We start from the raw sequence: 26,992 nt of genomic DNA, 5'->3' as shown, positions 1-26,992 counted from the left end.
CTCATTCACATACACACCCACCAGCTGCAAGTCGTTTCTGGGCAGGCGGCCCGATCCTTCTCTTGCAGGCACCGCGCTCCCCCCCCCACGCACTTTGGGAGGGCCTGAAGGGGCAGCGAGCGGCCGCTGTGCTCCCAACACGCGTAACCTGCCTATCCTTTCCTTGCTCCAGCCAAGCGGTGAAGCAGAAACTTCCAACCGGCCGGGGTCGCAGGCGGTGCGAACTCAGCCACGCAGTTCCGAGGAGGAGCCCGTGGCCGCAGCCGCCCTCAGGCCCTCCTCCCGGCAGCGGCCGAGCCCTCCTCCGCGGGGAGTCCCGCTCCGGGGCCCGAGCGGAGGGAGCGGGGCGCGCTCGGCCGGTCCGGCCAGCCGCTCAGTTCCTGCGGGCCGGGCGCGCGGGTGGGCGGCGCCGCCTCCCGGGGCGAGGCGGGCAGGAGCCGCGACCCCGCCCAGGTGGGCGGCGGGCGCATCCCAGACGGGTCGGGGAGGCGGGCGAAGAGCCGCCCCCAGGCAAAGTTCTCTGCGGAGGCCGGACCGACCGCCGACGGTTCCTGCGGCTCCGGTCGGCGCCAGCAGCGCCCGCGGCCGGGCCATGTTCCAGGGCAGCACCGCAGCCGGGTGACGGTGGCGCGCGGCTCCGCGCTGGAGATGGAGATCCGGCGGGGCCGCTTCCGCCTCAGCCTCCTGGGCGAGCCCGAGCAGGTAGGAGGGCGGCGGCGCGGAAGGATTGGGCCGGCCTGGCCGGGAGACGCGGCGCGCTTAAGCCGTGCGCGGGACCTGCGCGGGGGGAAGCCCTGAGCGGCTTTGCCCGGGGCGGCAGCGGCAGGGCCGGGGAGGAGCCGGCAGAGGCTGCCCGCCCGGACCCACCTGGGGGCTCCAGGGGGCGCACCGGGAAGCGCGGTGGGCTCCGGGCGCTCCCACCTCTCCCTTTTGGAAAGGGAGCCCCGCGCCGCGTCCTGCCGAGTGTGGCGGCTTTGCCGCGCCTTTTTAAATCAGCATCGTCAGCTGAGCGCCACCCAGACCCGCGTGTCAGAGTGGGGGTCTCTGGGTGGAATCTGAGGCCCCTTGCAGCCCAGGCCTCCGAGGGGTCCAGCCGCCTTCAGTCCCGGCGCGGGGACTTTTGGTGGAGGGCAGGGACTTGTTGCGTGTAGACTGTAATGGGCAGACCCGACGACTCTCAGCGTATCTGGAAGGAAGGTGACCAGGTCTTGTGTAGTGACCCCCCCCCCCCGCCACCACATCTGGCAGACCCAACCTGCCTCTGGCTCCCAGGGGAGCAGAGCCACGGGGACTCTTGGCAGAGGGCCAAGGAGCTGTGGGGGGGGGGTGCAGAAAGAATTGCTGCCTTTCCAGTTCTGGAGTTGGGGGGCCTGGAACAGGTGCAGCTAACACTCCCCCCGGGTGGCTGCTGAGGTTCCTAGGCCTTTGGGGCTCACTGACCAGCAACAGGGGAAGTCATGAGGTGGCTTTGTGGGTCCCACTGGCCTGGCCTGGCCCTCTTGGTTTTCCTTGTGCCCTTTTTTACTTCCTTGCAGAATGCTGCCAGAATAGTTCCCCCAAACTTGAAGGCCCAAAGAAGCAGATTACATTGTGGTAAAACTTTGAAACCATTTTCAAAGAATCCTAGTGAGTGAGTGAGTGAGTGAGTGAGGTGTATTAAATGTGAGATTTATTTGTAGTCGTGTTCAAGTTTCTTGTACTTTTTCTCGCCTGTTGTCATCAAAGGCTAAAGCAGCTCCCTTTGGAAGCCTTTGCTGGACACGTTTAGTAGCAGGTTGTTCACCCCTGACTGTGGGAAAACATCTACACAAACTTCCCTGATCAAGACTCCCGTCTTCTATAGAGTTAGTACATTTTTAAAAATTTGGATGCCAGGCCAAACCCCTTTCTCACCTGCCTGAATGATGGTTTCCTCCAAATGGGAGGGGGGGCAGGCTATGAGACCTTCAGTGGCCAACACGGCACCGTCTATTTTGCAGGATTAACGTAACCCAGGATGGGAGCAGAGCGACTGGGAAATTAACTGAGGGTTTGCTGGGAGTATCCAAAATGTTTAGCCACAGCTCAACCGCTGCCTTGGGCTCCTGGCTACACAGATGAAGAAGGACATGCTGTAGTCCAGTGTGAGGCACTGGGCCAGCGTGCAGCTCTTTGCAGCTGTTGGTCTCTTGGTTTGTCCCATTGGGTTTGTTGCTCTTGGGCAGAACATCACCATGGAGGCAGACTGGAGGGCTGCAGAATGATCCCAGGCAAGCCTAGCCTTATCTGGCAGTACCTATGGGGCTTGGATAAAAGGGGGCAGGGTCTCGATGTTGTAGGAACCAACTATGTTCACTTCTTGAGGCCCAGAATTGGTCAGGCAGGTTCCTTGTAGATTAGCAGCTAAGGAAGCCAGCAAGCCCAGTTGGGACCGGTTGGTAGAATGCAGGCAGCATATCTTGGCTTGCAAATAGTCTGTAGACTAGAGGATTTAGCTCCCTTCTGACAGGTCGGCGTGCTTGGGATAAAACTGGATTATGCTCATGCTGGTGCCCTGCTGGTTCACCTCCTAGCTGAGGAGGGCCTTGTCCCTCCTGTAGCAGGAAATTATGCACGAGGTGCCCCAGCTGCAACTCAGACTAATAACCTGGTCTGCATCTTTTCTGACTTCCTACAAAAGATAACGTGAGAGCCTCAGTGGCCCAGTGCCCCTTTGGGCATGGAGGCCAAGATCTACGGCTGATCCCATGGCAAGTGGCGTATGGAAGATTGGACTTGGGTCAAGAGTAAATGGCATGAATTAACGGATGAAAGAAAGACGAATCCTTCGGTTGTCTGTCAGTAGAACTGAGAGAAAGAGATTCAGCGCAATAGATCTGAAGCGGGGGCGGGGGGGGCTGATCATGGTGAGTGGAGTTGAAGGGAAGGGCTAAAAAGTATGAATGAGTAAATCATTGTTACAGCTATGTATGAACATAAGAATCTGTATGTTGGTGAGACTCGCATTTAAGGAAACTGCTGGGAGGAGTTGGGGAGAAATTTCATGGAAAAAAAAAATACATTATACAAGGTAACCTAAGTGGATGATTATGAAGGGAAATAAGAAAGAAAAGCCACTGGGCCATGAGAGGTCTAAAATGAATAAAAATAGGGAGTTCCTGCTTAGAAAATTCTCTGTTTAAGCCAACCTTTGTATGTACATATGGCGAAGGGTTCAGTAGAAACAAAAAAAACCCCTACTCGATTCATTTATGCTGAAGATCTCCCTAGAAATTGAAAAATGGAAATTGAAAGTGGACACACACACACCCAGAGAGTAAATTATGTTGCAGAGCAAAACAGGAGGGTGCGGATTTGTGCTAATAGAAGGGGTGGAAAGAAGGCTTGGTGGAACAAAGTGAGAGGCTAAGAAAAATTCACAAAAGAAAATCATTTCTGCACGCATTGAGGATCAGAGAAAGGTTTAGAATAATCCATACAGAGAATTACAGAGAATTGCAAGAAAATGAGGGCAGAAGAGCAAGCAACCCTTAAAAGAGTGGAGAAAATGCAGAGCAATTTTGGTGAACAGAAGGGACAGTTTTGGAAATGGGTGAAGCAGCCAAATGAGGAATTTTCAGCAGAGAAAACGGGATTAAAAATAAACGAAGTGATCCGGGGTAAAACTGAAGTGAGGGAATTCTCTAAGAAGTCTAACTGAGTTGTGCAGGGAAAAGAGGATAGTGGTGGGTGGAGAGGAAATGGCAAATGCTGAATCTATATTAGAAAAAAACAACAAACAGGAAGTCATAAGTGCTCTGAAAAACAGTGAGAGCGCAGGTAACTGGCGAATGTTAAAATATGGATAGGGTTTCCTTGGGGGGGGGGGTTGCTGTTCCCAGGGAGCAAACAAATGCACAGGAATATAACAAGGATCCTGCTAAGCTCCAGAAGGGCTTGAGAGGGAAGGCTCCCAAGATGCATCTTCTTCTTGTGCCATATCCGTTATTGGACGTTGGCGATCATGTTGGCGAACCTGTTTTTATCAGCAGCCACACAAAAAAGTGCTGCTGAGTTTTGTCCAAACCAGTCCCTTAGATTTTGAAGCCACGATGTTCTTCTTCTGCCTGGACCTCGTTTGCCTTCCATCTTTCCCTGGAGGATTAAACGGAGTATGCCGTATTTTTCTTGGTGTCGCATCACATGTCCGAAATATTCTAGCTTTCGTTTTTTAATTGTTTTGATGATTTCCCTTGGCTTTCCCAGGCGGCTTATCCCCTCCTCATTTCTGATCTTGTCAACCCAGCTTATACGTAAGAGCCACTTGTAAATCCACATTTCAAATGCTTCTAGTCTCTTCAGGTGGCCTTCTGTCAGAGACCAGCTCTCTACTCCATAGAGCAGGATAGAAAAAATATAGCATCTGACAAGCCTGATTTTCAGTCTTAGGCTTCTGTCGTGACTGCAGAAGACCTTTTTCATTTTGAAGAATGCTGTTCGAGTTTTCTCTATCCTTGTCTTTATTTCAGTGGCATGTCCCAGCCCCAAGATGCATGGTCCAGCCCAAACCTCTTCTTTGTTGTTGTTAATTGCGAAGTCGTGTCCGACCCATCGCGACCCCATGGACAACGTTCCTCCAGGTCTTCCTGTCCTCTACCATCTTCTGGAGTCCATTTAAGTTCACACCTCCTGCTTCACTGACTCCATCCAGCCATCTCATTCTCTGTCGTCCCCTTCTTCTCTTGCCCTCCATCTTTCCCAGCATTAGGCCCTTCTCCAGGGAGTCCTTCCTTCTCATTAGGTGGCCAAAGTACTTGAGTTTCAACTTCAGGATCTGGCCTTCTAAAGAGCAGTCGGGGCTGATCTCCTCCAGGACTGACCGGTTTGAGCGCCTTGCAGTCCAAGGGACTCGCAGGAATCTTCTCCGGAACCATAGTTCAAAGGCCTCAATTCTTTTGCGCTCAGCCTTTCTTATGATCCAACTTTCACATCCATACATTCCAACTGGGAAAACCATGGCCTGGACTATACGCACTTTTGTTGGCAGGGTGATGTCTCTGCTTTTTAGTATGCTGTCTAGATTTGCCCTAGCTCTTCTAGCAGGCAATAATAGTGTTGGAAGGCACCCTGTAGAAGGCATGCATGGAAGGACAGGGAGCTGGATCACACGGGAGAGTCTCCGCAGGCCCTGGAGGAAAGTGGGGCGGCCGGCCCTGCAATGCAAATCCCTCGGGAAGGGCTGCCTCTTCCCTTGTGGGTGGCAAGCTGGGCAAAGAACAGAAAGCAACTGGGGGGAGGGGAGCAAATGGGCAGTTTTCTCGCTCTGGGTCCCTTAAGGGACCATGGTGGACCACTCAGGCGACTCAGAGGTGGGCAGTGAATTGGACAACAATACAAAATCATTCCTGACGGTCAAAAGCCGAGAATGACTGAAATGGCCCACCCGGTCAGCCACACGGCAGATGCGGCTCAAATTCAGGAAAAGCCAGGAGGGGACAAAACTGCTCAGATCTGAGCTGCCTCCCGTTCGCCAGGGCCAGAGGAAGGCGCTGGGCACCAGCCTTCCCCCCCCCCGGTGAAAAAAGCAGATTCCAGGCTGTGCAGCTTTAGGAAAGAAGCTGAGGACAAAACCCTGCAGCCCCATTGCACAGATCCTTCCTCTGCACTGGGGCTGGGCTGGGGGGATGCTCTTTGAAGCAGAATTCATAGCCATAGAGCTGGAAAAATGCAAGAAAGAGCCGAGGTGGCGCAGCAGTTAGAGTGCAGTACTGCAGGCTACTTTAGCTGACGGTGTTCAGCAGGTCAGCGGTTCAAATCTCATCGGCTCAAGGTTGACTCAGCCTTCCATCCTTCCGAGGTAGGTAAAATGAGGAGCCAGATTGTTGGGGGCAATGTAAATATATATATATACATTGCTTACTGGTGTACACCGCTTAGAGAGTGCTTGCACTTAAAGCGGTATATGAGTCTCATAAATAAATAAATAAATAAATAAATAAATAAATAAATAAATAAGTGGTGCCACCAAAAGGAAATGGGGGGGAATACCTTCTGACCTCTGTGAGGAGAGGTTCAAGTGTTTGGGACTGTCTAGAGCAGGGGTCCTCAACCTTGGCCACTTTAAGACTTGTGGACTTCAATTCCACAAGCTTTGCTGGCTGAGGAATTCTGGGAATTGAAGTCTACAAGTCTTAAAGTGGCCAAGGTTGAGGACCCCTGCTCTAGAGGTTGGGGGGGGGGAGGATGCTCAAAGCAACTACATGACCCGCCTTTATCTCCCTTTCCTCAAACTGTGGGGCTGGCCTAGGCCTCCTTCAGGGCAACTGGAACAGGCAGAGGGAAGCCCGTGGGGGAAATCGCCAACCTGGGGCAATCACGGCCACAAGACGGGGGCTGCTGGCCATTAACTCAGATCGTATTAGTTAAATTAACTGAAGACTGATCTCCACGGTCCACGTTGGGGGGCTCAGGAGTACCTCCAGCTGTGGAATCCATGCTCAGATCTCCCCTGCCCCCCCCCCCCCAGCATCTGCTCAGCCCTAGGAGAAGGGAAAAGCCTGGGCCAGGCCTGCAGGGAGGTCTCGTCAAGAGAAACCCCCCCCCCAGCATCTCATTCTCCTGTCCAGGGCACATTTTTCCACATCGCCTCACAGAGGATGGCACCCCAGGAAGAGCCACCTGAAGAGTTGGTTGGTGCCAGAGGTGGTGGCACAGCCCCCCCCCCGCATCTGTCTGGGGGGGAGCTCCTCTTGGCCCACCGGGGGACATTGGCCGCCCTCTGGTGGCTGAGGGCTGGCACTGCCTGGGGGGCTTCTGGCTGGGGCTTGGACCACAGAGAACAGAGAAGCGTCGGGGCTGGAGCTGGGATGGTGCTGGGGCCAGTGGGCAGAGCGGGCTGGTCCCCTCCCCTGCCGTGAGTGCTGGGGGGCCTGGGGCAAGGGGCTGCCCACCCGCCTGCTTCCTTCCATCGCAGGGTGGGCGGGCAGGAGGGACGCGTCTAAAGGGAAAGGGAGGCTGTTGGAGCCGCCAGCTTGGAGGGGCGGCCCTTGTAAGATGAGCTGGAACAGGAAGGCTGGTGGGGAGGGGGGGGGGTGGAAGCCAGGCAGATTTCCTGTGCATGGAGCGCCTGCGACCCAGGAAGGAAGGGCAGGGGGACGTGGGCAAGGAAAGGCGGCTGTAGTCGCACAGGAGGTAAGGGCTGGGGGGGGGCAAGGGGGCAGAGCCTCCACTGCTCCACTCTCGGTTTGGGAAAGAGGAGAGTTCCCAGGCGGGCAGCAGGGGGCGGCAGCATCCGCCTGACGGGGCACCCCAAAGCCCCTCCATCCAAACTGGCCCTTCCGGGGAGCCCCCCCTGGCTGGCAGAGGGTGGTGGCGCTGCAGAGCCTGGAGGCAGATAGGAGGGCTGTGTCCTGCCTGGCAGTAGGGTGCAGCCTCTGGGCCCCCCAGCCCTGCCCTTTCAGGCACAGTGGCTGCTTGTTCTCAGGGTGGGCGTTGGAGCTGCTGGGCTGGCACGAAGAAAGGGCCTATTCTTTCCACAGCTGGCCCAGGGGAGCGGCATCTGCTGACGGAGGGGCCGGAGCGCTGAGCCCGCTGCCCTTCCCCCCCCCGCGCGCCTTGCCTCCAAAGCAGCCTGAGAGCGTGCTGCGGTCAAGCTCCATGGGAAGCCCAGTTTGTGGGTACTTGCTCTGAAGCCACACCTCCAGGTGGGCCTCAGGGGCCGAACGGGGGGCCTGGGGTGATGCAGGACAGGCTGCACATCCTGGAGGACCTGAACATGCTCTACATCCGGCAGATCGCCCTCAGCCTAGAGGTACTGTGTCCGGGGCATCCGGGCTGCTCTGCTGCTGGACGTTGTTGCTTTCAGGGGTGGGGGGAATGTTTGTGGGTGTGGGTCAGCATGTGGGTGTGTGTAGGTGTATGTATCTCCATTTATATCGTCGCCTATTTCACCAGTGCGGCTCTGGGGGGGGGGAAGGGCTGTGTCTTGGCCCCCAAGGGCAGAGAGGAGCCCTCCTGGGGAGGCTCCTGTTCCTCGGGAGGGGCTGCAAACTGGGGGAGCCGCTCAGTCTAAGGGGAGCGCAGGGACTCCACAGGTGCGTCCCCCGGTTTGGGTGTCAACCGTATGGCTGCCTTCCAGGATACACTTTTGACTTCCCTGGGTCTTAGTGGGATCCCCTGGTGACCCCCCCAAGAGTAGCAGTGCTGCTCTCATCCCGCAGCCTCTTGGTGACCTCCCACAGGGGCCCTTTTCCTTCACCCTCTGGCGTGGCGAGAGGCAGAGAGAGGCTGTGAGGGGCTCCCTGGCCTGGGGCCCTTTAGCCACGGCTGCCATGCGCTTTGCCTGTGCCTCGCTTGGCGACCTTGCTGCGTCTTGTGAGCTCCACCTGTTGGCTCTCCTACTCCTCCCGTTAACCTGTCAGTGGCCAAGCAGGCTTGGTGGGCACTGCCCAGCTCCCTCTTGCCCTGGGCCCTTCAGGGGCTGGAGCCCCGGAACTCGGTGTGTTTCTGCTCAGCTGCCCAAGAGACGGGGGTGGGTGGTTGGCAGGAGGTGCCACCGCTTGCTTTGGCTTCCTCTCCTGGATCTTGGAATGGGGCAATGCTGGTGAGAAATAAAACACCTTGCCTGGGACCCCCTAAGGCAGTGGTTCTCAACCTTTCTAATGCCGCGACCCCATAATACAGTTCCCCATGTTGTGGTGACCCCCAACCACTTATACATCACCGGGTGCCAGGGGCGTGGCCAAAGAAAAGGGGAAAAAATGGCGGACAGCCTTGTTTGGCGACCCTCATGAAATGGTCATTCGACCCCATTTGGGGTCCCGACCCACAGGTTGAGAACCACTGCCCTAAGGGCATCAAGTGGCTCCACAGATTTTGGGAGGGATGGCCCCATTGTGGCTGCAGATGCATGGATATCTACTGCTTGCAGCTGCCCAATATTAAGACACACACACACACACACCCGCCGAGCCAGGGAAGGACCCCAGAGCTTGGGGTGACCGCTGTCTCTCAAGACTGCCAGGCAGACCACTGTCTGCTGGGGGGGGCAGGGGGTCCTTCAACCTGGACCTCTGTCGTCCTGAGACTGGCAAAGCTAGAAGCTGAGAAGGCCTCCCCCCCCCTTTGCTTTCTCTTTGTCCAGAGAAGAGGCTGAGGGCCCTGGCAGGAGAGGGGGGGATCTGGTTTGGGGGCAAATGAAAACAGATACATAGGCTGAGGAGAAATGGAGAGGGTGCCCCGCTGGGGTCCCCCTCCAAGAGGGGCGCAGCGGATGGCATGGGAGCAGAAACGCCTCTGAGACTCACTCTTTTGCGTTGGCACTGAATGGCCGTGGTGACCCCTCCCCATTTGCCTCCTCAGCCTCAGCCCTTCCCGTCCATCAGCCGCCCCTCTCCGCATGGGGGTCCCCCTCTCTGCTCCGGAGAGGAGGCAGGCCCGCGGCGAGGGCGCTGGGCTTTGGGCGGGGGTCCCTCCGCAACTCTCTCCTCCCCGCGGGGCGTTCCGGCCCCCGCAGATTCCAGCCGGCCTATTTTTAGGCAGCGATGATGTCACAGCTCCCCCCGCAGACCCTGCCCAGACGCCCCCTCCCCTCCGGCGCAGCTGCCGCCAGCAGGAGGACCTCGCCGCAGCGGAGCGAACGGGGCGGAGGCGGCCCCGGGCTATGAGCCGGCGGCATGGAGAACGGGAAGCCGGTCAGGGTGAGCTCGGAGCTGGGGGAGGAGGAGGCGGCTGCCGGAACAGCCAGCGCTGTCTTGGGAACGGCCGAGCACATTCCGAGGAGGGGGCGACCTCCTTAGGTCCCAATTAAGGCGCTGATGGGGGAAGGAGAGAGGGTCAAAAGCCAGCCTGCTCTCCTTCCCCCCCCCGCCCATCCCAGCAGCGCAGCCCGTCTGGGTTGGCCTCTGGGCCATCCCGAAAAGAGCTGAGCCCCTTCTCCCCCCCTCCCCAGCATTGCAGGCACCAGTGGGGGGCGAGCCTCTCGGGCTGCAGCTGCTGCAAAAGCTGAGAATGAGATGGCGGGGGGGGGGCACTGGCAGCCCTTGCTGGGGGGGGGCAGCCTGAGGGCCTTCTTGCCCGGCTCCTCTCCAGGGCCAGATGGGGGAGGATTTTCACCGGAGAGGGTCCGCTGTGAGCTTCTCCCACATTTTAGAGCAGTGACCATCCTGATATTTTTTTTTGGGGGGGGGCATCGGGTCCCTGCCACCCCTGCAGTGAAATGCGTCCTTTCAGAGCAAAGCTGTGTTTTCATGAGTGGGGGGGGGGAGACGGGGGACGGTGCCCTCCAGATGTGTGGCAACTGTTACGGTTCTGGTGCAGCCGGCTCTGTTCTTCTGAAACGCCCCTGCAAGTGGATCAGTGAGGAGGCTCCCCCAGAGCCCCCCTTGCCCCCGACCCCTTCAGCCAAGTCCCCTCCCCCCCCAGGGCACAGACCTCCAGAAGAAGATTGACCACGAGGTCCGCATGCGGGATGGCGCCTGCAAGCTGCTGGCGGCGTGCACTCAGCGGCCGCAGGCGCTGGAGGTGACCAAGAGCCTGCTGGTCTGCAACAGCCGCATCCTGGCCTACATGGCGGAGCTGCAGCGCATGAAGGAGGCGCAGGTGATGCAGCACATGGCTCGGCGGTGAGTTGGCCCCAGCGGGGGAGGGAAGGGGCCGGCTGGAAGCCTTGCGGGGTGGGTGTGCAGAGAGACGCGCGCAGAGGGCCCGCGAGATCCGGCCGCGGAAGCAGAAATTCGGGCATCCTGGAGGCCCCCTCCCCGCCCGTTCCTCTTGCCATGGACACTTGCTCAGGCTCCCTCCGCCCCGGGTCCCCTTCCCTTCCCCTCCCTGCTCCTACGCCTTCCCCGGTCCTCCCACGGGGGGGGGTCTGGGAGCCAGTCGAGGATCTTTGGGGCTGCCTCACCCTGGGAAGGAGCAGCAGGAGCAGCAGGGAATGTGGGGAAGGAGGCAAGGAAAGCCTCCTTGTTAGTGACCCCCTGTTCATGTTATCCACCCCCCCCACCCCCCAGCAAAACTGCTTCACTCGGTTCATGCTTGATTTTCTCAGTTGCTAATAAGAAATATTGTTTTTCTGGTGACTGCCAGTCATACCTTCTGTGTTTGTATTGCGGCGTTTTAGTAATTGTAATTGTTTTAATAATTCTCTCTCTCTCTCCCTCCCTCCCCCCCTCTCTCTATCTCTATATCTACATCCTGCCCCACAACTTAGTCCTTCCGAGGCTGGACCCACAGACAGTCGCTTACCCTGCCGGGGCCGAATCTGTGTCTCGGGTAAGGAGGGGCTGGTCCTGGCTGGGCTGGGCTCCCCCCACATAGGCCTGCCCCTCAGTGAGCAAGAAGAGAAATGGGAAGGAGGGTCTCGTCCCCGTTGAGGGCTCCTCAATGGGACGTTTATTTTGCTGCACATACAGACCTTTCCAGCCTCAGCTATTAGATGAGAGAATAGAGCAAGTCTTTTTGTAATTCACGCTTTATGGTTTGAAAGAGGAACCTAGCAAGCAAATGATACTATTAGTATCATTAGTATTAATATTCGCTTATCAGGAAAGTTTTGCTAGAAATAATAGAAGAACCACGCCGAAAGAAGACAGTTTTTGAGACATCCAGTACTTCTGCACCCCAAGGCTGCCCTCCTGGCTTCATCTGATCTGGGCTAAAGAAACGGAGCCTGCGAAGGGAGGCGGGAGAAGCTTCCGCTCCTGGCTGTGCTGCCTTCTCTTTTCCGGCGGGTGCAAACTGCAGATGGGCCCATTCAGACACGGCATGAAACTGGCACGACGGCTGCCCTGGCATTTTTGTAACTGTCTTCCAGTCAAGGGATGGTACTGGAGTTTTCACCAGCAGAGATGTTGATTTTTGCCCAGTTAATCCTGCCTTTCTGTTCCGGCTCCATCTCGCCCAGCCAGGCTCAGCCTTCGGTCCCTTAGACCTTTGGGGCCAGGGAGGGGGCAGATGAGGCTCCCCCAAGCCCAAAGGGCAGCCTGTGCACAGCCGGGACTGGTGCACGGCAGCACCCCGTTTTGAAGAGGGTCGTGACCTGCAGCGGGGATCCCTGGTGGCTAACCACAACCCGCCCGGCTTCTGTTCAGGAGCGATCCACTTCCCGACTTGCTCTCTGCGAAGTGCAGAGATCACTTGGAGGAGGCTGAGCTCAGCACGTCCTCAGCCATCCAGGAGAGAAGCCTTTCCCCCAAAGAGGGGAGGCCTCCTCATGAGCGGGCACCATCCTCCACCCAGTTCCCTCCACCTTGGTCTAAAGAATGGGGGGGGGGCAAGATTTGTGATCGTCAATGAGCCAACCATTGGTGGCCCTGCTGCTGTGTGTGGTCACTGAGATTGTGGCCTGCCACTCTTTCCTTTTTTCCAGATCTGCGGATCCCCCTGATGTGGAAGGACACGGAATATTTCAAGAACAAGGGGGGTAGGTTCCCTGACTGGTGCTCCCCACATAGTCTGTCTCCCCCTCCCTTCCCTTTGTTTCTCACGTACAGACTTCACTCCAGGGCGTTATGGATCTGCAAGCTTAGAACAAGCTTGTGTACCGGAGACCCTTTGGCAAAAGTCAGGATGCCCGAATTTGGCCAATGCTTGCAATGCCACAGATGCCCGGCTGACCTTGTCCCCCTGCTGTCTTTGTGTCCTTTGCACCTCGTTTTAAATAAAAAATGGTGCATAGAAATGATCCTGGCCTTTCCCAGCCAGGGTCCCTTCAGATGTTCAGAAGGCAGCTTTTTCCACGGGGGTCTCCTCCTCTTGAAGCGCTCGATACCATTGTGGGTCCCATTGCTGAGGGAGATTCACTTGCAGGGCCCCGGGAATCGGGCTTTTCCCCGATAGGCCCCTCCCGTGGCTGGGACAGCTGCTTCCTGGCTGGATTTTTGCAGGGCTGAGAAAACACGGCTGTTGGCGAGCCCGTGTTGGTGCATGTTAGTGTGTTACTTCGGCCACCTGGTGGTTAGTGCTGTTAGTTCTGCTTTTGCTTTCCATGCATTCATGTTTCCTCCTGATTGCCACTCAGTCAGTTTGGAATGGAGCTGAGGAGCAGCAGGGTGGGGTGGGTACAGCGCCAATTAAGACAGGCCAGCCTGAGGCAAAGGGCGATGCCAAGCTCTGTCCCAGGACTCGGGGGCATCAAAACAGCTTCTATTCCCTTGGCTGAGCCCAAGAATCTGCAGGTCCCAGCCAGCCTCTCGTTCTTTGGAAGAGGCTTCTCTGCAACTTCCAGTGCCTGCGGATCCACCGTGGAAGATCAAGCGTGTCTGTGGGTGTGGGTGGGTGTGCCACAATGGCCTTGGAGCTGTGGGGATTGTAGCAGGGGCCCTAAATGCCCGGCTTTACCCCTTTCCCCAGACCTGCATCGCTGCGCGGTGTTCTGCCTGCTGCAGATTGGCACGGAAATCTACGACACGGAGATGGTGCTGGCGGACCGGACGCTGGCCGACCTCTGCTTTGAGAACGCCGTGCTCTTGTGAGCCTCGCCGGACACTCTGCAATCCGCCCCCACGCAGGCAGGGGAGGGGAGGAGGGGGCCCCATCTCACTCATTCCATCTCGGGTGGAATTGGGCCTTTTGGGGCCTAGTGGGAATGGCGGTTGGTGCCCCAGGAGGGGTCAGGAGGAAACCTGGAGGCCTGCGGAAGGTGGGTGCTCACTGGCCGGGTCTGAGCCCAGAGGTTGGCCCTGAGACCCTGCCTTGGCGCTCCTGGGCGGCCAGCCATGATCTTGGTGGTGCTCAGAGCCGGCATGGGGGGGGGCTCCTCCTTTCTCTCTCTCTCTCCCCAGCACCGAGGCCGGTCCAGACTTTGAGCTGAAAATTGAGCTCTACAGCGCCGCCCTAGAGGGGGACTCTGCCCTGGGCGCTACCCCCAAGAAGCTGGCCAGCCGCCTGAGCAGCTCCCTGGGGCGGTCCTCGGGGAAGCAGATGCGGGCTGCCCTGGATGGGAGCGCCCCGGGCAGCAACGGGGGCTGCAGTCCACTGATGCTGCCCCTGGCTGCCAGCACAACGTGAGTACCCTTCCCACCTACCTGGGGGAGCCTACAGCCCCCACCCACTGCCTCACCAGCAGGATGCCCCTTCTTTTCCAGGGGGCCCAAGTACCAACTGCTGGCCTGTGCCCACCTTGGCCTGGCGCACGTCCAGGACGCCTTTCGCACCCATGACCTCCTCGTCACTGGCAACGGTAGGCCCAGAAGATGGCTGTGGGCACCCCTCACCCCTGCGGTTGGGGCCCTCCCAGAGCGGCTGAGGGGTCTTGGGGGGGCTGATGAGTTCTTGGTGTGCTTGAGCCAGCGACCCGAGACCTTTTCCTGAACCCCCGATTTTGACGCCCCCTTCTCTCCCAGAGGAATGCTCCTTCTGGCTGCCCCTGTATGGCAGCCTGTGCTGCCGCCTGGTGGCCCAGCCCAGCTGCATGGTGGAGCAGGTGATGGCCGGCTTCCTGAAAGTGCAGGTAAGGGCTTCACCTGCGGAAGGTGGGGGCAGGCCTGGCTGTGGGGAGCCCGGGACGTGCAGCGGCCCTCCCGACCCCCGAGCTGGCGGGGTGCTGAGACGGGTCCTCCTGCAGCTGGGGGAGGGGCTTTAACCCCCAGGGAAGGAGGAGGGGTCCAAGGCACTCACCACCTGTCTGTGCAGCAGGGGGAGCAGCTGGACTGGACGAGGCTCTTCTGCGTCTTGCGTGGCACCAACCTTCTCTGCTACCGGCGCCCTCAGGATGCCGAGGCCCAGGCAGAGGCTGCCTTCACCATTGCCATCAACAAGGTACCCCTGGGGCTCCCTGGCAGGCCCAGCACCACCTCCTTGCCAGCTGCTCTGGGCTCCTCTGCCTCCTTTGCAGACGCCGCTCGTGGGCACACGGGCCAAAAGCCAACTCTGGCTCTTTGCTGTCCACTGTCCGCGTGAGTCAGCTGAGCAAATCTTCCCAGACTGCCCTCCCTCGCCCGCCCCCATGACACCTCTTAGCGGGTGGGCTGGGACCCTCCCTTGCCTGGGTGCAGATAATAAGATAACCTTTATTGTCATTTTTTACTGTGGGCACACTGGTACACAAAAATGAAATTGTTGCCTGCTCTCAAAAGTGTACACATACATAACACGTGTAAACATGCTATATGCATATGTATGTATATATGTATAGTGGAAAATATGCTCGCTCTTAAGCTCACCCTTTCAGAAATCCTTCCCGAAGCCTTCAACATTTCTGGGCTTCCCTTCATTACTGGCAGACGGGAGGGCTCCGTTTCCCATTGCTCAGGGAAGTTGGAGGGGAGACTCTCTGGGCACCTTCCTGCCTCTGTCCCAGTCCAAGGCGCTCAGCATCTGGCCCCACAGCCTCAGTGACCTCCAGGCCTCTTTCCCTGGGCAGGAGACACGCATCCGGGCCAGCGAGAAAAGCCCCAGAGGCCCCGTCCGCTGCATGTCAGTCACCAACCACTACGGAGGCGAGGAAGTGACCCACATGCTGCAGGCCGAGTCTCCCGCAGAGGCCCAGCGCTGGATGGAGGTCTTCTGGCAGCACTTCTACGACATGAGTGAGTGGAGGAGAGGCAGCAGCAGGGGAGCCTCTGGGCCCGGGGGGGGTAAGAAGAACAGGCCTCCCTGGACGCAGCCCTGACTCGTTTGTAGGGGGCAGCCGTCTGAAGACGCAAGAGGGCTGGGTGTCTGGGGGGGCACCTTTGCCTCCAAGCTGGATCTTGGGCACTCCCCACTGCAGCCGAGAACACTGGGAGGCCTCCAAGACCAGCCTTCCTTTGGTGCCACGGGACTCCCCAAGCAGGGGACCCTGGGGAAGCCCCCTCTTTATGCCTCTGTATCCCCCCAGGCCAGTGGAAGCACTGCTGCGATGAAGTGATGACGGTGGAGATGCCATCTCCGCGCCACCCTCCGCTGCTGCTGCCCAAGCAGGGATCCCTGTACCACGAGATGGGTGAGGCTGACAGGGCTGGCATCCCTGAGGCAGAAGGGTGGGCTGTGGGGATCCGCCAAGTCACACCTGTCTCCCGAATCTGGAGGGGACGGTCTCTGTCCTTTCTGCCCCCTTTTCCAGCTCCATGTCTCTCGAGTCTCTCTTGCCCCCCATCCAGTGTCTGTGCCTGTAACTCTCTGCTCTCCTCCTGCTCTCCTCTCTCTGCATGTCCCTCTCTGGCCTCTTCCTGTCTGTCTGTCCTTCCCCAGCTCTCCCTGGCGCTGGGGGGCCACCCTCCAACTGCGAGGGGCTTCTGTTGCAGGACAACGCTGTCTCTGCAGAGATTCGGGCACTTCTGTCCAACTATTACAGTGACAGGTGAAGTAACTGCACTCAGCGGAGGGGCCCCGGCAGGGCTGCGCCAACAGCCCCCAGCCACAGGGCAGAGGGCAGCTATGCCAAGGAAACCTTGGGGAGGCTGGGGGGAGGAGTAGACAGAAGCAGTGGATGTGTGGCTAAATGCCCTCCGGACTCTCCAACTGACCGGAAGGCTGTTTTCCGAGCGCTTTTGTGTAGAAAGTCAGCTCTCTCGGGGGGTGGGGGGATTGTCTCTTCAGGTACAAGAGAGCTCTGCCCAGGCCACCACTAATGGAGCCCCCTCCCCTTTCCTGCAGCTATTGAGCCAGCCGATGACATCGAGGCAGTGACGGAGATCCTGGCCCGGCGGGTGTCCGACCTGGGCGAGCCCGTGTGGCTCTCTCTCTTCGAGGGATCCTCACCCGGCATCGCTTCCAACAGCAGCCACGGATGCTCCAGCACTGGCCCGTGCCCCCCGCAACCCCCCTGGGGCCGTCCTCGCACTTTCTCGCTGGACGCCAAGCTCAGCAGGCTGAAGGGGCGTGCAGGACGCCCACCGCCTTCCCCTTTGCCCAAGGCCCCTGGCCCTTCCTGCTCCAGCTCGGGATCCTCCAGCAGCTGCAGCTCATCTCCGGACTCGGAGCGGACCCTGCAGACCCCCAACCGGCCCTGGTTTGACCCTCGCTTGTGGCTGCAGTCCCAGGTCTGAGGCTGCCGAGAGGTGAGAGTCTACATTGTGCAGGGGCTTTGTGTCGCAGAGACAAACTGGCCTAGGCCGCACGTCCCGTCACTGCCCCCAGCGAGGGCTGACCTGGCTAGAGAAGCAGCTGGCCACGGAGGGTGGGGCAAGGCCTCCTGGCCAGACGCCTCCCTTTTCAGGAGAAAAGCACCTTGCTTTCCCTCGTAAGAAACTGGAATACTTGCTGTTGAAACAGAAGGGAGGCCCAGCACTTTCCTCGCCAGGGACAGAGTGTTCTCATTTGCCTTCAGCCGGGCCTCTTCCTGTCCCCTTCCCAGCTGCAGGCTTTTGCCTGGAGGAAGAAGCAAGGTGGGCAGCCCTTCCCTCCAAACTGCTCTGTGTGGAGGCCAGCGACTTCCTCCCTCCCTCCCTGTGAATATGCATTAAAGAGTATTGACTTGCCCTCTGCGGTGCAGGCTGGGTCTGTGGGAGGAGGCTGGCACAGCCCCTGGTGTGAGGAAGGCTCTGGCATCTGGGCTCTGCGAGGCTGGCTCCAGCACTGGGAGGGGGGGAGGGAGGATGTTACAGCCACACTGTGCAAGAACACATCTCAGGGTCCAATCTGCCCCTGAAGGCCTCCTGCGCATCTGCGACCCGACAGGACCTTCCATAAACCAGGATCTTCCGTTAAGCCAAAAAGTGGTTTATTTGCTCAGACATTGCGTGTTTATGTGATCACAGTCCTGGTAGCAGACGGACCCAGCCGTGTGAACGTACAGTGAGCCAGCTGCTGCTCTGGTCTGGCCACAGGTGGGCAGGCAGGTGCAGGTGGGGGCCGTCCTGGGACACGAGGGCACCTTCTCCAAGTGGGCAGGCAGGTGCAGGTGGGGGCTTCCCTTAGGCACCTTCTCCAAGCAGGGACCCCCGGCTCTGCTGAGCGGGCAGAAGCCGGGCAGTCAGGCTGGCCACTCCTGGTTGGGCCGCTTGCCCTGTGGAAAGAAAGCAGCTGTTAGCTGACTGGCCGGAGGACTGGAGGTGGTGTGCCCCCAGGTCTGAGCTGACCGGAAGGAAGGGGGGGCTGTTGTGAGAAAGGGACACGCTCACTCCGCCCCACACTAGAGTCAGAGGCAGCCTCCACCTTGGCCAGGAGCTTCTGGGTCTGCCCCACTCTCACCCCGCCCTGCCTTGAGGGTGTGTCGTTGGAATCAATGGAAGGGAAACTCCTGTGTGAATCCCGTGAGGAGGGACTTAGAGCAGGAGATTAAAAACATCTATGAGTCAAGTCACCCACTTGCCCCGCTGGGCATCTCTCGCCCTCTGGCCCTCTGTGCACGGCCCCAGCCTGGCCTGGAGCAGCTCCTGGGGAAGCACCTGGGAAAGGAAAGGCGGGGCAGAAGTCCGATCTTTGGGGCATCCCCCATATCTGCCCATCCCCAAACCAGGCAGGGACTTTCCTTAGCTGCAGGTCAAGCCAAACAATTCGTGGGAATGAAGGCAGAAGGGAGACTGCCAACAAAACCTGGGACTCTCAGCTTGCAAGCCATCTCCTCCTCCAGCCCCCCACACTGTTCAAGGAGGCAGGGTCCCAACAGGAGGTGACTGACAGAGGGTCCCAAAGCTCAAGCAGCCCCTCCCAATTCTGGCTGTTTACACAATCCTGCAGTGCCTGAATCTCAACCAAATAAGCCAAAGCAGCCCCCCCACACCACGTGGCTGCTGGCTTTCTCATCTCCCCCCCTTGAGCAAGACTTGGGGCTTACCTTTCTTGGGGGCTGTCTCCCCTAGACCAGCCCTTGGGGGAGAATTCGCTGTGGAGCTGGGCAGCTCCTCCCAGTCCATTGCCCTTCCATTGGTGCCCTGGGCTGGGCTGGGAGACATTTGCCCCTCTGGGGCATGGCTGGGGGGCAGAAATTCCTCCCCAGGAGGGGAGCAGGGCCCCAGAGGAGTCAAAAGGGGTCTCTCCTCTCCCGGAGAGTGTTCAGATTCAGGGGAGGGGGGCAGGTGGGGCGGTGAGGCAGGCTCAGGAGGGGTGCCGTTCAAAGCACAGGAGGGGGCTGCGGGGGGCAGGCAGGGAGGGGCGCACAGTGGTGGCACTGCCTCTGCTTCGCCGTGACCAGGCAGAGTGCTGGTGGGGGGCGAGGCTGGGTGGGGGACCGTGCTGGGCTTCGGCCCGATGGGGGGAGCCGCTGAAGCCTGGAAGCTGCCCGGGACGTTCGGCTCTGGGGGGCGGCGAAAGATGTAAGCAGATTCCGTGAGGCTGCGCTGGTGGCGGAGGAAAGGGCGCCGCGGCACTCCTGTCCGGGCAATGTGGAGGGGGGGGAGAGAAGATGCGTCAGCAAAGCCAGCCTAAACACACACACACACACACAGAGTGCATCGTGCACAGGCCAAAGTCACCTGGATTTGTGAAGGTTCAGGAGTTGCCACGCCCTGAATTACTCAGGTGTCAATGAATGTTGGGGGGGAGACAGAATCCTCCCCATTCCCTACTCCATGAAGTAATTGCCCCCCCCAGGGTGGGGTGGTGAGGGCAGATCTGGCCAGGGTGCTCACCTGGCCCCGTTTCTCCGGAGGTGGAGGAGTGCCGTCGCTCTCTCGCCTGGAAGAAGCCCCTGGGTGGCTGGTGTGAGCCTGGCCCTGCCACCCCCTGTGCCCAGGAGAAAAGCCATGAGGGGCCCCAGAGGTTCCCACGTGCTGCTACCCCCCCCCACTTTCTCCCACCCCCCAGCAGAGGTAGACCCCCTGTAGATCCCAGAGGCAGACAGTGGTTCCGCTTCCAGAGGGAGGGTAGAGGCTTTGGGCAGGCTGGGGGTTGTGTGGAAGCATTTCCAGGGGGAAGGACCCCCTCCCCAGCAGCCCTGCAGCCAGAGCCCTCCACATGGGGGTTCTGCTTGGCCACAGGCCCCCTCCACTGAGCCACCAAGCGTGTCCCCGGCCCTCTGGCGCCCCGGCACCCCAAGCCGAGGCGTCCCTGCCAGCCGCCTCCTGGCTGCCGACTTCTCACCGGGTCCGTCTTGCTGGCCCGGCTCTGAGGACTCGTCCCGGCCAGGGCCCTTGCTTGCTCCCTCTGCCGGTGGAGAGGAGAGAAAAGCAACGCTCAGGGCCAGGATGACCTCGGTGTTGCTGGGCAGGCATCAGTTCAACAGGTGAAGAGTCACTTGCCGGACCTCCGCCTGCCAAACCTCCTTCAGTCGAGCAGATGGGACTCCCGCAGTTCCCTTTCCGCCTCCCATGATCTGCCAATGGCCCCCACCCCAGGTCCCCAGAAGTAGAGGAGGGTCCCGTGGCCAGTGCAGGGTGCTCACCCGTCGGGCTTCTTCCCACCGGTGCTCTTCTGCTTCCCGCTGGGCCTGCTGCTTCCTGGTCGGGGGAGGGGGGCAAAGCCACTCAGGGGGAGTCTGATCTGCCCCTCGGCCTATAGCTCCCCAGTGGATGAGGAGGCAGGAGGGGGGACGTGGCTAATCCTGGGGCAGTCCTGCTGAGGAGCGGGGGCCCAGTGCAGCTCGGGGGGGGGGGCAGGGTCAGTGGGGTCGCCTTGCAAGCCAGCAATCCTGCCCTGGCAGCAGCCACCCAGCTTCCGGCAGGCACCCCGCTGGGCACGGGCTGCCCAGGCTCCCTGAGAAGATGGGGCGCATTCCCAGGAAGCCCTAGGGGAGATGGGAGCCCCCCAACTCTGAGGCCTGGTCTGGGCAGGTCCTTCCCCTTTCTTTGGCAAAGCAGACTCCCTTGTGGGGAAGGGGGGAGGGGTGCAGGCCCCTCTTCTGCCACCCTTGAGGATGCTGCAGTTTATGACTACAATGGCCTTAGTAAATCAGGGGTTTGCTGGCTGAGGAATTCTGGGAGTTGAAGTCCACAAGTCTTAAAGTGGCCAAGGTTGAGAACCCCTGCCTTAGTTGGTCTGCTGCCCTGGAGCTGGCAGCTAATTCAGCAAAAAAAGGGAAAAGGAGAAAGGAAAGAGCCCCCCCCATCAGGATGGCCAAGTTCTGGGACAGTCTACTCTAAGCCATCCTCCCACTGCCCCCCCCCCGTCAGCCAGGCTCTCTTCTCACACGGATCCTTCCAGGCAGAGAAACGGGGGGGGGGCATGGCCACAGTGAGGGGGCGAGGGGGCCTGTTTCTCCCTGGGCAGTGGGAGGGAGGCAGGGGGGTTGCCCTCTGGGGCAAGTCCAGTGTGGCTGGAGGTGCTCAGAAATGGAGCAACTCCCAGAATTCCCCAGGATGTCCTGGCATCCATTGTCCAGTTGCCACGTGGGGGAACGGCCGGGAGACGATTTCTGTGCAAGGAGCAGCCTCGGTTTAAGGTTTGGGGCCTTAGTCGTCAGGCAAAGGGGCTGTGGGCACAGGGCAGCCGGGGAAACGGGGTGTGCCGGTCCCTGGTGCGAGGCCCGCCCGCCTACCTCTGCTCCTGCACGAGCCTCTCCCTCTCTTGCACCCGGCGCTCCCGCTCGGCTGCTTCCCTCCGCTCCTCCTCCATGCGCAGGTGCTCCCAGCGCTGCTTCTCCTCCTGGGCTCGCCTCCTCTCCTCCTGGCGCCGCTCCTCCTCTTCCCTCTGGAGGGAGGCAGAGAGGGAGGCTGGCATCCCCCCCTCCTCCGCACGCCGCCCTGCAGCCCTCGGGCAGCCCGGCAGCCCCCCCTCACCTCCGCCTGTGCCCAGAAGGAGCTCCTCTTGGTGTGCAGGATCTCCAGGGCGGGGTTCGTCTTCCGGTAGTTGGTCCCCTGAGGACAGACCAAGGTGGTCCCTGAAAGCTGCCTCTCTCTCACCTGGGGAGGGGACATCCCTCAGCCCCCCCCCCAGGTGCAGCTGCTTAAAGGCCAACGGGCAAGATGCCCTCCAGGCAGGCAGCTGGGAGGGGCCGCAGGGGACCCCTCCTCTCCTGTGCCAGAGCAGGGGGGCACTGAGGGAGGGGGCCCTCCAGGCAACCCAGCCTCCCCCCTTCTCTGTGCGCTGGGAAGGAAAGGGGGGAGGCCGATGGCCCCTCTTGCCCTCCCCAGAGACAGCAGCTGCCTTCCCTGGAAAAGTCCCAAGGGCCCCATGGGGGCTGCCGGGGGGGGGGGGCTGGCCACAGTTGCCACTGCCGGAAGCAGAGGGGAAACCTGACCAGTGATGAGCTGGGGTGCAAGCATTCATTCGTGGGGGACCCCCGCCCCCTCTTTCCCTTCCTCCTCACCACCAGTTCCTCAGGGTCCCTACTCAGGACCTCCTTGGGGACGGAAGCTGCTGGGGGGGGCTGTTCTGGCGGGGCCACCAGGGACAGCTGGCGGGTCAGCCCTCCCTGGGTCACCTCCTCCGCCCGGCTGGCCTTCAGCACCAGGTGGGCTTCCTGCAGAGGGAGAAAAGGGGCGGCAGTGCAGGGATCCCCCCCCCAACCCCTTCGGGAAGAGCAGCTGCCCTTCCTCTCTGGGGGGGGAGCCGGGCCCAAATGGAGCCTCCTCCCCTCTCCCCATTTCCCAAGCCTCTCCTGCCTTCTCTCACCCACAAAAGAGCCCCCCCCAACTCCCATTTCCAGCCCAGGAACATCGGGCTGCTCCCTGCACAGGACCCACCTTGAAGAAGGCCCGGATGGCCGGCAGGTGCCCAGCGCAAGCTTCTTGGCGCGAGTCCAGGACTTTCTCACCAACCTAGTGCCAAAGGGGGAGCCAGGGGGCCATCTCAAAGACTCCTGCAGCGGCTGCACAATTTTGGCGGGCCCTTCCGGAAGCCCCCAGCTGCAGCCTCCTGCGAGGGTGGGGCTGTGCCCCAGCAAGATCGGCATGGCTCTCCCGGGGACAGCCCCCCCCCAAAGGGAGCACAAGGGAGTTGGAGATGAGGCACCGCAGCCCCTTCTGGGCATATCAAGAGTTCCTCTGTTGGGGCCTTCTGGAAAATCCCAGCTATTTCTAGACTGAACCTCTGGAGGGACAGGGGTGGGTGGGGTGGAAGACAGCAGAGGAGAGAGGCCTTCGCTCAGATCCAGCACCCCTTCCTCCTTCCTTCCTTGGGAGGTCAGGAGGAAACGCACTCTGTACGCACTCCATACAACCACCTCTTCCAGGGTTCTTTCAAAGACAGGAGCTGCCACCTCCAATGGCTCTTGGCCTCCCCCCTCACGAGTCTCTTGAGTTCAGGGGTCCTCTGGCCACTCGCCTCCCTGCCTTCCAGGTGCTCTACCCACTCAGCCCCACTGTCTGGCCTTGAGCAGCCTTAGAAAACGGAGTTGCAAACTAAGGCTCTCCTGTGGCCAGCCCTTCTGTGGCGTGAGCTCTGCTCCCCCCGCCAATGGCATCTACTGAGTGGGGGGGGGCAGGAAAAGGGGGGGCTGTGCCGGGGCTCACCTCCCTCTCAGGGCCACACACGGGCAGAGCGTCCCGGCCAGTGTCCACCCTGTCCTGCTGCAAGGCCGGGAAGCGGGGTGGGCGTGGCTTCGTGGCCTGCAGCTCCCACAGAGGCAGTTCGTCCATTCCCCCAAAGCAAGGCTTCCCCCCCCGTGAATAGCCTGCCTTTCTACCCCCCCAAGGGGACAAAAACCACAATGAAGGGAGGCCATCGTGAGGGCGTCCGAGATGGCCCAAGGAGGGGGTCCGGGAGGTGTTCCTGCCCTGGGAAGACAGAGAGCTGAGCGCAGGTCCTGAGGCCGGAGCAATCCTAGCTTGGACCGACTATGCAGAGGCCCAGATTCAGGTCCCCCGAGAGGCATCTGGGCACCGTCTCTCTTGCTCTTTCTTCAGCTGCAAGCCACACACCCCCTCGCCCCCCCAGCTCCCCCTCTTCCGCTCTCACCCAGTGGATCAGGACCACGCGTGGCACCCCTGTGGTGGGCTCAGACAGGCGGCACAGCCCATACATGATGCGCCCGCTTTGGAAGCGCTTGGCCAGTTCATCAGGGCCTCCTCCTGCAGGGGGAGGCTGGGTCAGGCACAGGGGCTCCCAGGCACCAAGCCCACCGCTCCTGCCGATACTCCCCCACCCCCCACCCTCCTTCCCGGGGAGCTGCCCTGTAGTTTCCAGGAGATGCTCCCTCCAGGCAGGGCGGGCAGAGTGGAGAAGGGCCCGGCTGCCCCCCCGTGTCATCTATGGGGGGAGGAGGGAGGGAGGTTCCCGCCTTACCCCCTGAGTCCAGCAGCTTCAGCTCATTGGCATTTTGGTAGGCAAAGAGGGCCCTGGGTGTCAGAGAGACAGAGAGAGAGAGAGGGAGGGAGAGGCTGGCATTAGGAATCAGTGGGGGGGGGGACCCAAGCCAGAGCCCCTCATCCCTTTGCAAGAGGTGTGGCCATCTTCTACTGGGGCCCTGAACAAGCGGATGGGGGGCAGCCCAAGCCCAGCCAGGCCTTCCCTTGGGTGCCTTGGACTGAAGGGGGCCCCTCCTCCTCCCCCCAGCTGCCCCCTCATTTCTGGCCTCAGAAAGGCAACGTCTGCTGCTCTGCTGGGCTTTTGAGCTGCCTGGCACAGCTGCTTTCCCCCACAAGCCGACTGACTGCTGCAGTTGATGTGTTTGTCCCAGCTGCAGAGAATATCTGGGCCCAGCTCCACACCCCCAGCCGTCCTGCATAGCTGCACTCAGTCTGGGCACCAGATGAAGCACGGCGGGCATGCCCAGGGCCCTCCCCTTTCATGGCTGGAGGAGGGGGACCCTGCGGGGGGGGGGGAGGCCGACAGAGACTTCCTGCCTCCACCCCAGACAGATTCCTCCTCCGCCAGGCACCCCCATCCTTTGAGAACCGTTTCTGAGGAGAAAAGCCCTGGGGAGCTTCGCCTGGGCCCTTGGCAGGTGGAACCCCACCCACCCCAGTTGCTTCCCTTTCCCCGTCTCCCCCTCTGAACAGGAGGAAGGACATCCGCTCTCAGACAATGGAGGCTGAAGGGGCCTCGTGGAGGAGGGGGCGGAGGGGGGCCCTGCCTGCAGACGTGGGGCCAAGCCCTCCACCAGCCCTTCGGAAGGAGGTGACCCCAGCATGCCCCTCCCTCTGCACTTCCAGCAGCCTCATGAGGGCAGGATGGCCTTGGGGGGAGATGGGAGGGGAGGATGGCCTTGGGGGGGGAGGGAGGAGGGGGGCTGGTATCCGATGAAAACACAGCTGGATCCTCCCTTTCCCTCTGGGGAAGCCAAGGCCACAGAGCCCCCCCTCCCATCCCCTCTCAAATGTCTTGCAGATCCTCGGACACACGTGTGCTAGCACCATCCCGCCTTCCTGGGGCTGGGCTTGGTTACGGAGCAGGAGTAACACGCCCAGGTGGTGCCAAGCGCCCTCCAAGGAAAAGGGCAAAGGCTGGGCCCAATCTCCTTCGCCCCATCCTCCCTGTTTCTCGCTCTGAAAAAACCTCTGCTGGTGCCTGACCCCGGCCTTGGCCTCCAGCCACACGTGCACTCACAATGCTTGCGGAGAGAAGGGCTGTGAGTGCACACCTGTCTCTAGTGCCCTTCCAGGGACACGCAGAAGATCCCAGGGGCTGCACTGCTCTCCTTTTCCTGCCAAAGGTTTGGCTTCAGCAGCCAGCTCAGCCAGGCCCTCCCTTCAGCAGCCTGGATGGCAGGAGCCGTCTGGGGCAGCAGGGCTGCCTTTCCTTTCTCCTGCCAGCTCTCCCAGCTTCGGCTGGCTGGGCTCCTGGCAGGCCCTTGAAGAGCAGAGAAGGGAAAAGCTGCTGAAGAGGAAGGAGCCTTCCAGGATGGGGCCTAGGGAGTGGAGGCTTCTGCCTCCTCCTCCTGCTGCTGCTGGGAACTCACGTCTGGCCCTCAAAGCTGCAGGGCTGGCAGGCCCCGTTCCTGCACCCAGAGCTTCCTGGTGGAGCTTAGCTCCTGAAGCAGCTGGCACCCTGGGGCGATGGGATGGGCGAAAGAGCTCAGCGCTGAGCTGAGCTGCCCTCTCTCTCATGGCATGGCGGGCAGAGCTGTCACCCACCAGTCTGCCCCAGACACACAGCACTTCACCGCCCCCCCTCACCAGGAGCTCCCGGGCTGGGGGGGGGGAGAGGCTGGCAAAGCAGGTGGGAGGCAGCAGCACCAGCGGCCGAAGGGCGCCCCCTGCAGCCCAGGAGGGTCCTCGGGACGGCGGCCCTCGCACCCCCAGCAGCTTCCTCGGCCGGCCGGGACTGGCAAGGGCCCGGAGTGGAAGGGGCGAGGCCGGGGGTGGGGCAGGCCGCGCTGGGAGGGACAGCCCAGGACCGCTCTTCTCCCGTCGGCGGAGGCTCGGGAGGGCCCCGCTCCTTCCCTTTGGACTCTCCGCCCGAGGTTTACCCGGGAACTTCCGGGGGCGAAGCGGCTTCGGGGCCGGGCTGCCTTCCAGGGGGCAAAGAGCAGGAGCCGTTGCGGGCAACGAGCGAGGCGACGGGCGGAAAGGTCACCCGCTGCTCCCGTCCCCGGGAGACCCAGCTGGTCTGCCGGCGCAAAAGCGCAACTTCCTTCACTCGCGAGACACGCCACGGGGGCCAAAGCCGAGAGCGGGGTCGCGCTTGCCCTGCTCTGTCCGGGGCCCCGCCGGGGCTCCCCGAGTTCCGGCCCCGCCGAGGGCACCATCGGCCGCCTGCCCACCCGGCCGGGAGAGGAGTCCGCGCACCTGAGCCCTCGGCCCTGGCCGCCCGGGAAGGGCAGCGGCGCCACTCACCAGCTGGCGGCCGCTCGGCCGTTCACCACGTCGCTCTTGGCGGCCAGCAGCGCCAGGCCGTGCTTCTCCAGGTCCACGGCGGTGCTGCCCATCGCGAGACCCCCGACGGCGGCGGACCGCGGCTCCGAGGTGGCGGCGGCGGCGGCGGGCCGGGAAGAGGCGCCCCCGCCCTCCCCGCCTCCTCCTCCTCCGTCCCCGCCCCAACCAACCGCGGGGAGGGACCGACGGGACCGCGAAATCGCAGCGGGGCGGGACGGGGCGGGGCAGCATATCTTGGAAAGCCAAGCCCGCGCCGATTTGGGGCAGGACCCCCGCCCCGCGGTGGGCTCACTGCTTTGCCCGGTGGCCTCGCACGCGGGTCTCCAGAGGGGTGCCCTGCGGAGGGCAGGACGGGGCCTCGTCTTGAAATTAAATCTCTGCACTCCTTGCCTCTGGCGTGGGAAAGGCCCCGGACATGTCAGACGGACCTTCCTTGGCCCAGCATTGCGAGGCTCATGAAGACCCCTGAGCCGGGCCAAGCT

At 60.9% G+C, this 26,992-nt stretch overlaps 2 protein-coding genes across 8 annotated transcripts; one reads left to right on the top strand and one right to left on the bottom strand.

The window, feature by feature from the left end:
- Positions 1 to 206: 206 nt before the first annotated feature.
- Positions 207 to 17,357, top strand: RTKN (rhotekin). 6 transcript variants are annotated; one of them, XM_039333849.1, is made up of 13 exons: positions 7,051 to 7,149; positions 7,497 to 7,768; positions 10,381 to 10,580; positions 11,168 to 11,229; positions 12,326 to 12,379; positions 13,309 to 13,426; positions 13,740 to 13,961; positions 14,043 to 14,137; positions 14,301 to 14,407; positions 14,590 to 14,715; positions 15,320 to 15,485; positions 15,776 to 15,880; positions 16,534 to 17,357. In XM_039333849.1, exons 2-13 carry the CDS (start codon positions 7,697 to 7,699, stop codon positions 16,923 to 16,925), a joined length of 1,719 nt encoding a protein of 572 aa, XP_039189783.1. In that variant the 5' UTR covers positions 7,051 to 7,149; positions 7,497 to 7,696; the 3' UTR covers positions 16,926 to 17,357. The 6 variants fall into 6 exon arrangements, with proteins under 6 accessions (XP_039189786.1, XP_039189783.1, XP_039189787.1 ...); XM_039333853.1 differs by lacking the exon at positions 7,051 to 7,149 and adding an exon at positions 16,129 to 16,237 and having other exon boundaries at positions 7,251 to 7,768; positions 16,534 to 16,677; XM_039333852.1 differs by lacking the exons at positions 7,051 to 7,149; positions 7,497 to 7,768 and adding an exon at positions 207 to 702.
- A 220-nt stretch (positions 17,358 to 17,577) lies between these two features.
- Positions 17,578 to 26,670, bottom strand: LOC120303913 (drebrin-like). 2 transcript variants are annotated; one of them, XM_039333846.1, is made up of 13 exons: positions 26,472 to 26,670; positions 23,980 to 24,032; positions 23,653 to 23,765; positions 22,440 to 22,514; positions 22,064 to 22,216; positions 21,534 to 21,611; positions 21,293 to 21,444; positions 20,201 to 20,255; positions 19,900 to 19,962; positions 19,449 to 19,542; positions 18,656 to 19,189; positions 18,187 to 18,266; positions 17,578 to 17,884 (listed from the first exon to the last, which is right to left on the bottom strand). In XM_039333846.1, exons 1-13 carry the CDS (start codon positions 26,561 to 26,563, stop codon positions 17,852 to 17,854), a joined length of 1,575 nt encoding a protein of 524 aa, XP_039189780.1. In that variant the 5' UTR covers positions 26,564 to 26,670; the 3' UTR covers positions 17,578 to 17,851. The 2 variants fall into 2 exon arrangements, with proteins under 2 accessions (XP_039189780.1, XP_039189781.1); XM_039333847.1 differs by lacking the exon at positions 18,656 to 19,189 and having other exon boundaries at positions 26,472 to 26,669.
- Positions 26,671 to 26,992: the final 322 nt, after the last annotated feature.

The sequence above is a fragment of the Crotalus tigris genome, unplaced genomic scaffold, assembly GCF_016545835.1.
Source record: "Crotalus tigris isolate CLP2741 ecotype Arizona unplaced genomic scaffold, ASM1654583v1 scf7180000024513.1755786, whole genome shotgun sequence".
Lineage (NCBI taxonomy): Eukaryota > Metazoa > Chordata > Lepidosauria > Squamata > Viperidae > Crotalus > Crotalus tigris.
Note: the sequence above shows the minus strand (reverse complement) of the source record. Positions and strands in the feature narration are given on the sequence as shown.

What these genes read in the sequence shown, in the direction of transcription:
- RTKN (XM_039333849.1), top strand. Translation starts at nt 7,697, where the DNA reads ATGCAGGACAGGCTGCACATCCTGGAGGACCTGAACATGCTCTACATC. An exon ending in CCCCTGGCTGCCAGCACAAC is followed by an intron (nt 13,962 to 14,042) that starts GTGAGTACCCTT and finishes CTTCTTTTCCAG; the next exon opens with GGGGCCCAAGTACCAACTGC. An exon ending in ATCCCTGTACCACGAGATGG is followed by an intron (nt 15,881 to 16,533) that starts GTGAGGCTGACA and finishes CCTTTCCTGCAG; the next exon opens with CTATTGAGCCAGCCGATGAC.
- LOC120303913 (XM_039333846.1), bottom strand. Translation starts at nt 26,563, where the DNA reads ATGGGCAGCACCGCCGTGGACCTGGAGAAGCACGGCCTGGCGCTGCTG. An exon ending in CCTTCTGGGCACAGGCGGAG is followed by an intron (nt 21,445 to 21,533) that starts GTGAGGGGGGGC and finishes GCCTCCCTCCAG; the next exon opens with AGGGAAGAGGAGGAGCGGCG. An exon ending in AGAGATGCCCAGCGGGGCAA is followed by an intron (nt 17,885 to 18,186) that starts GTGGGTGACTTG and finishes TTCTTTCCACAG; the next exon opens with GGCAAGCGGCCCAACCAGGA.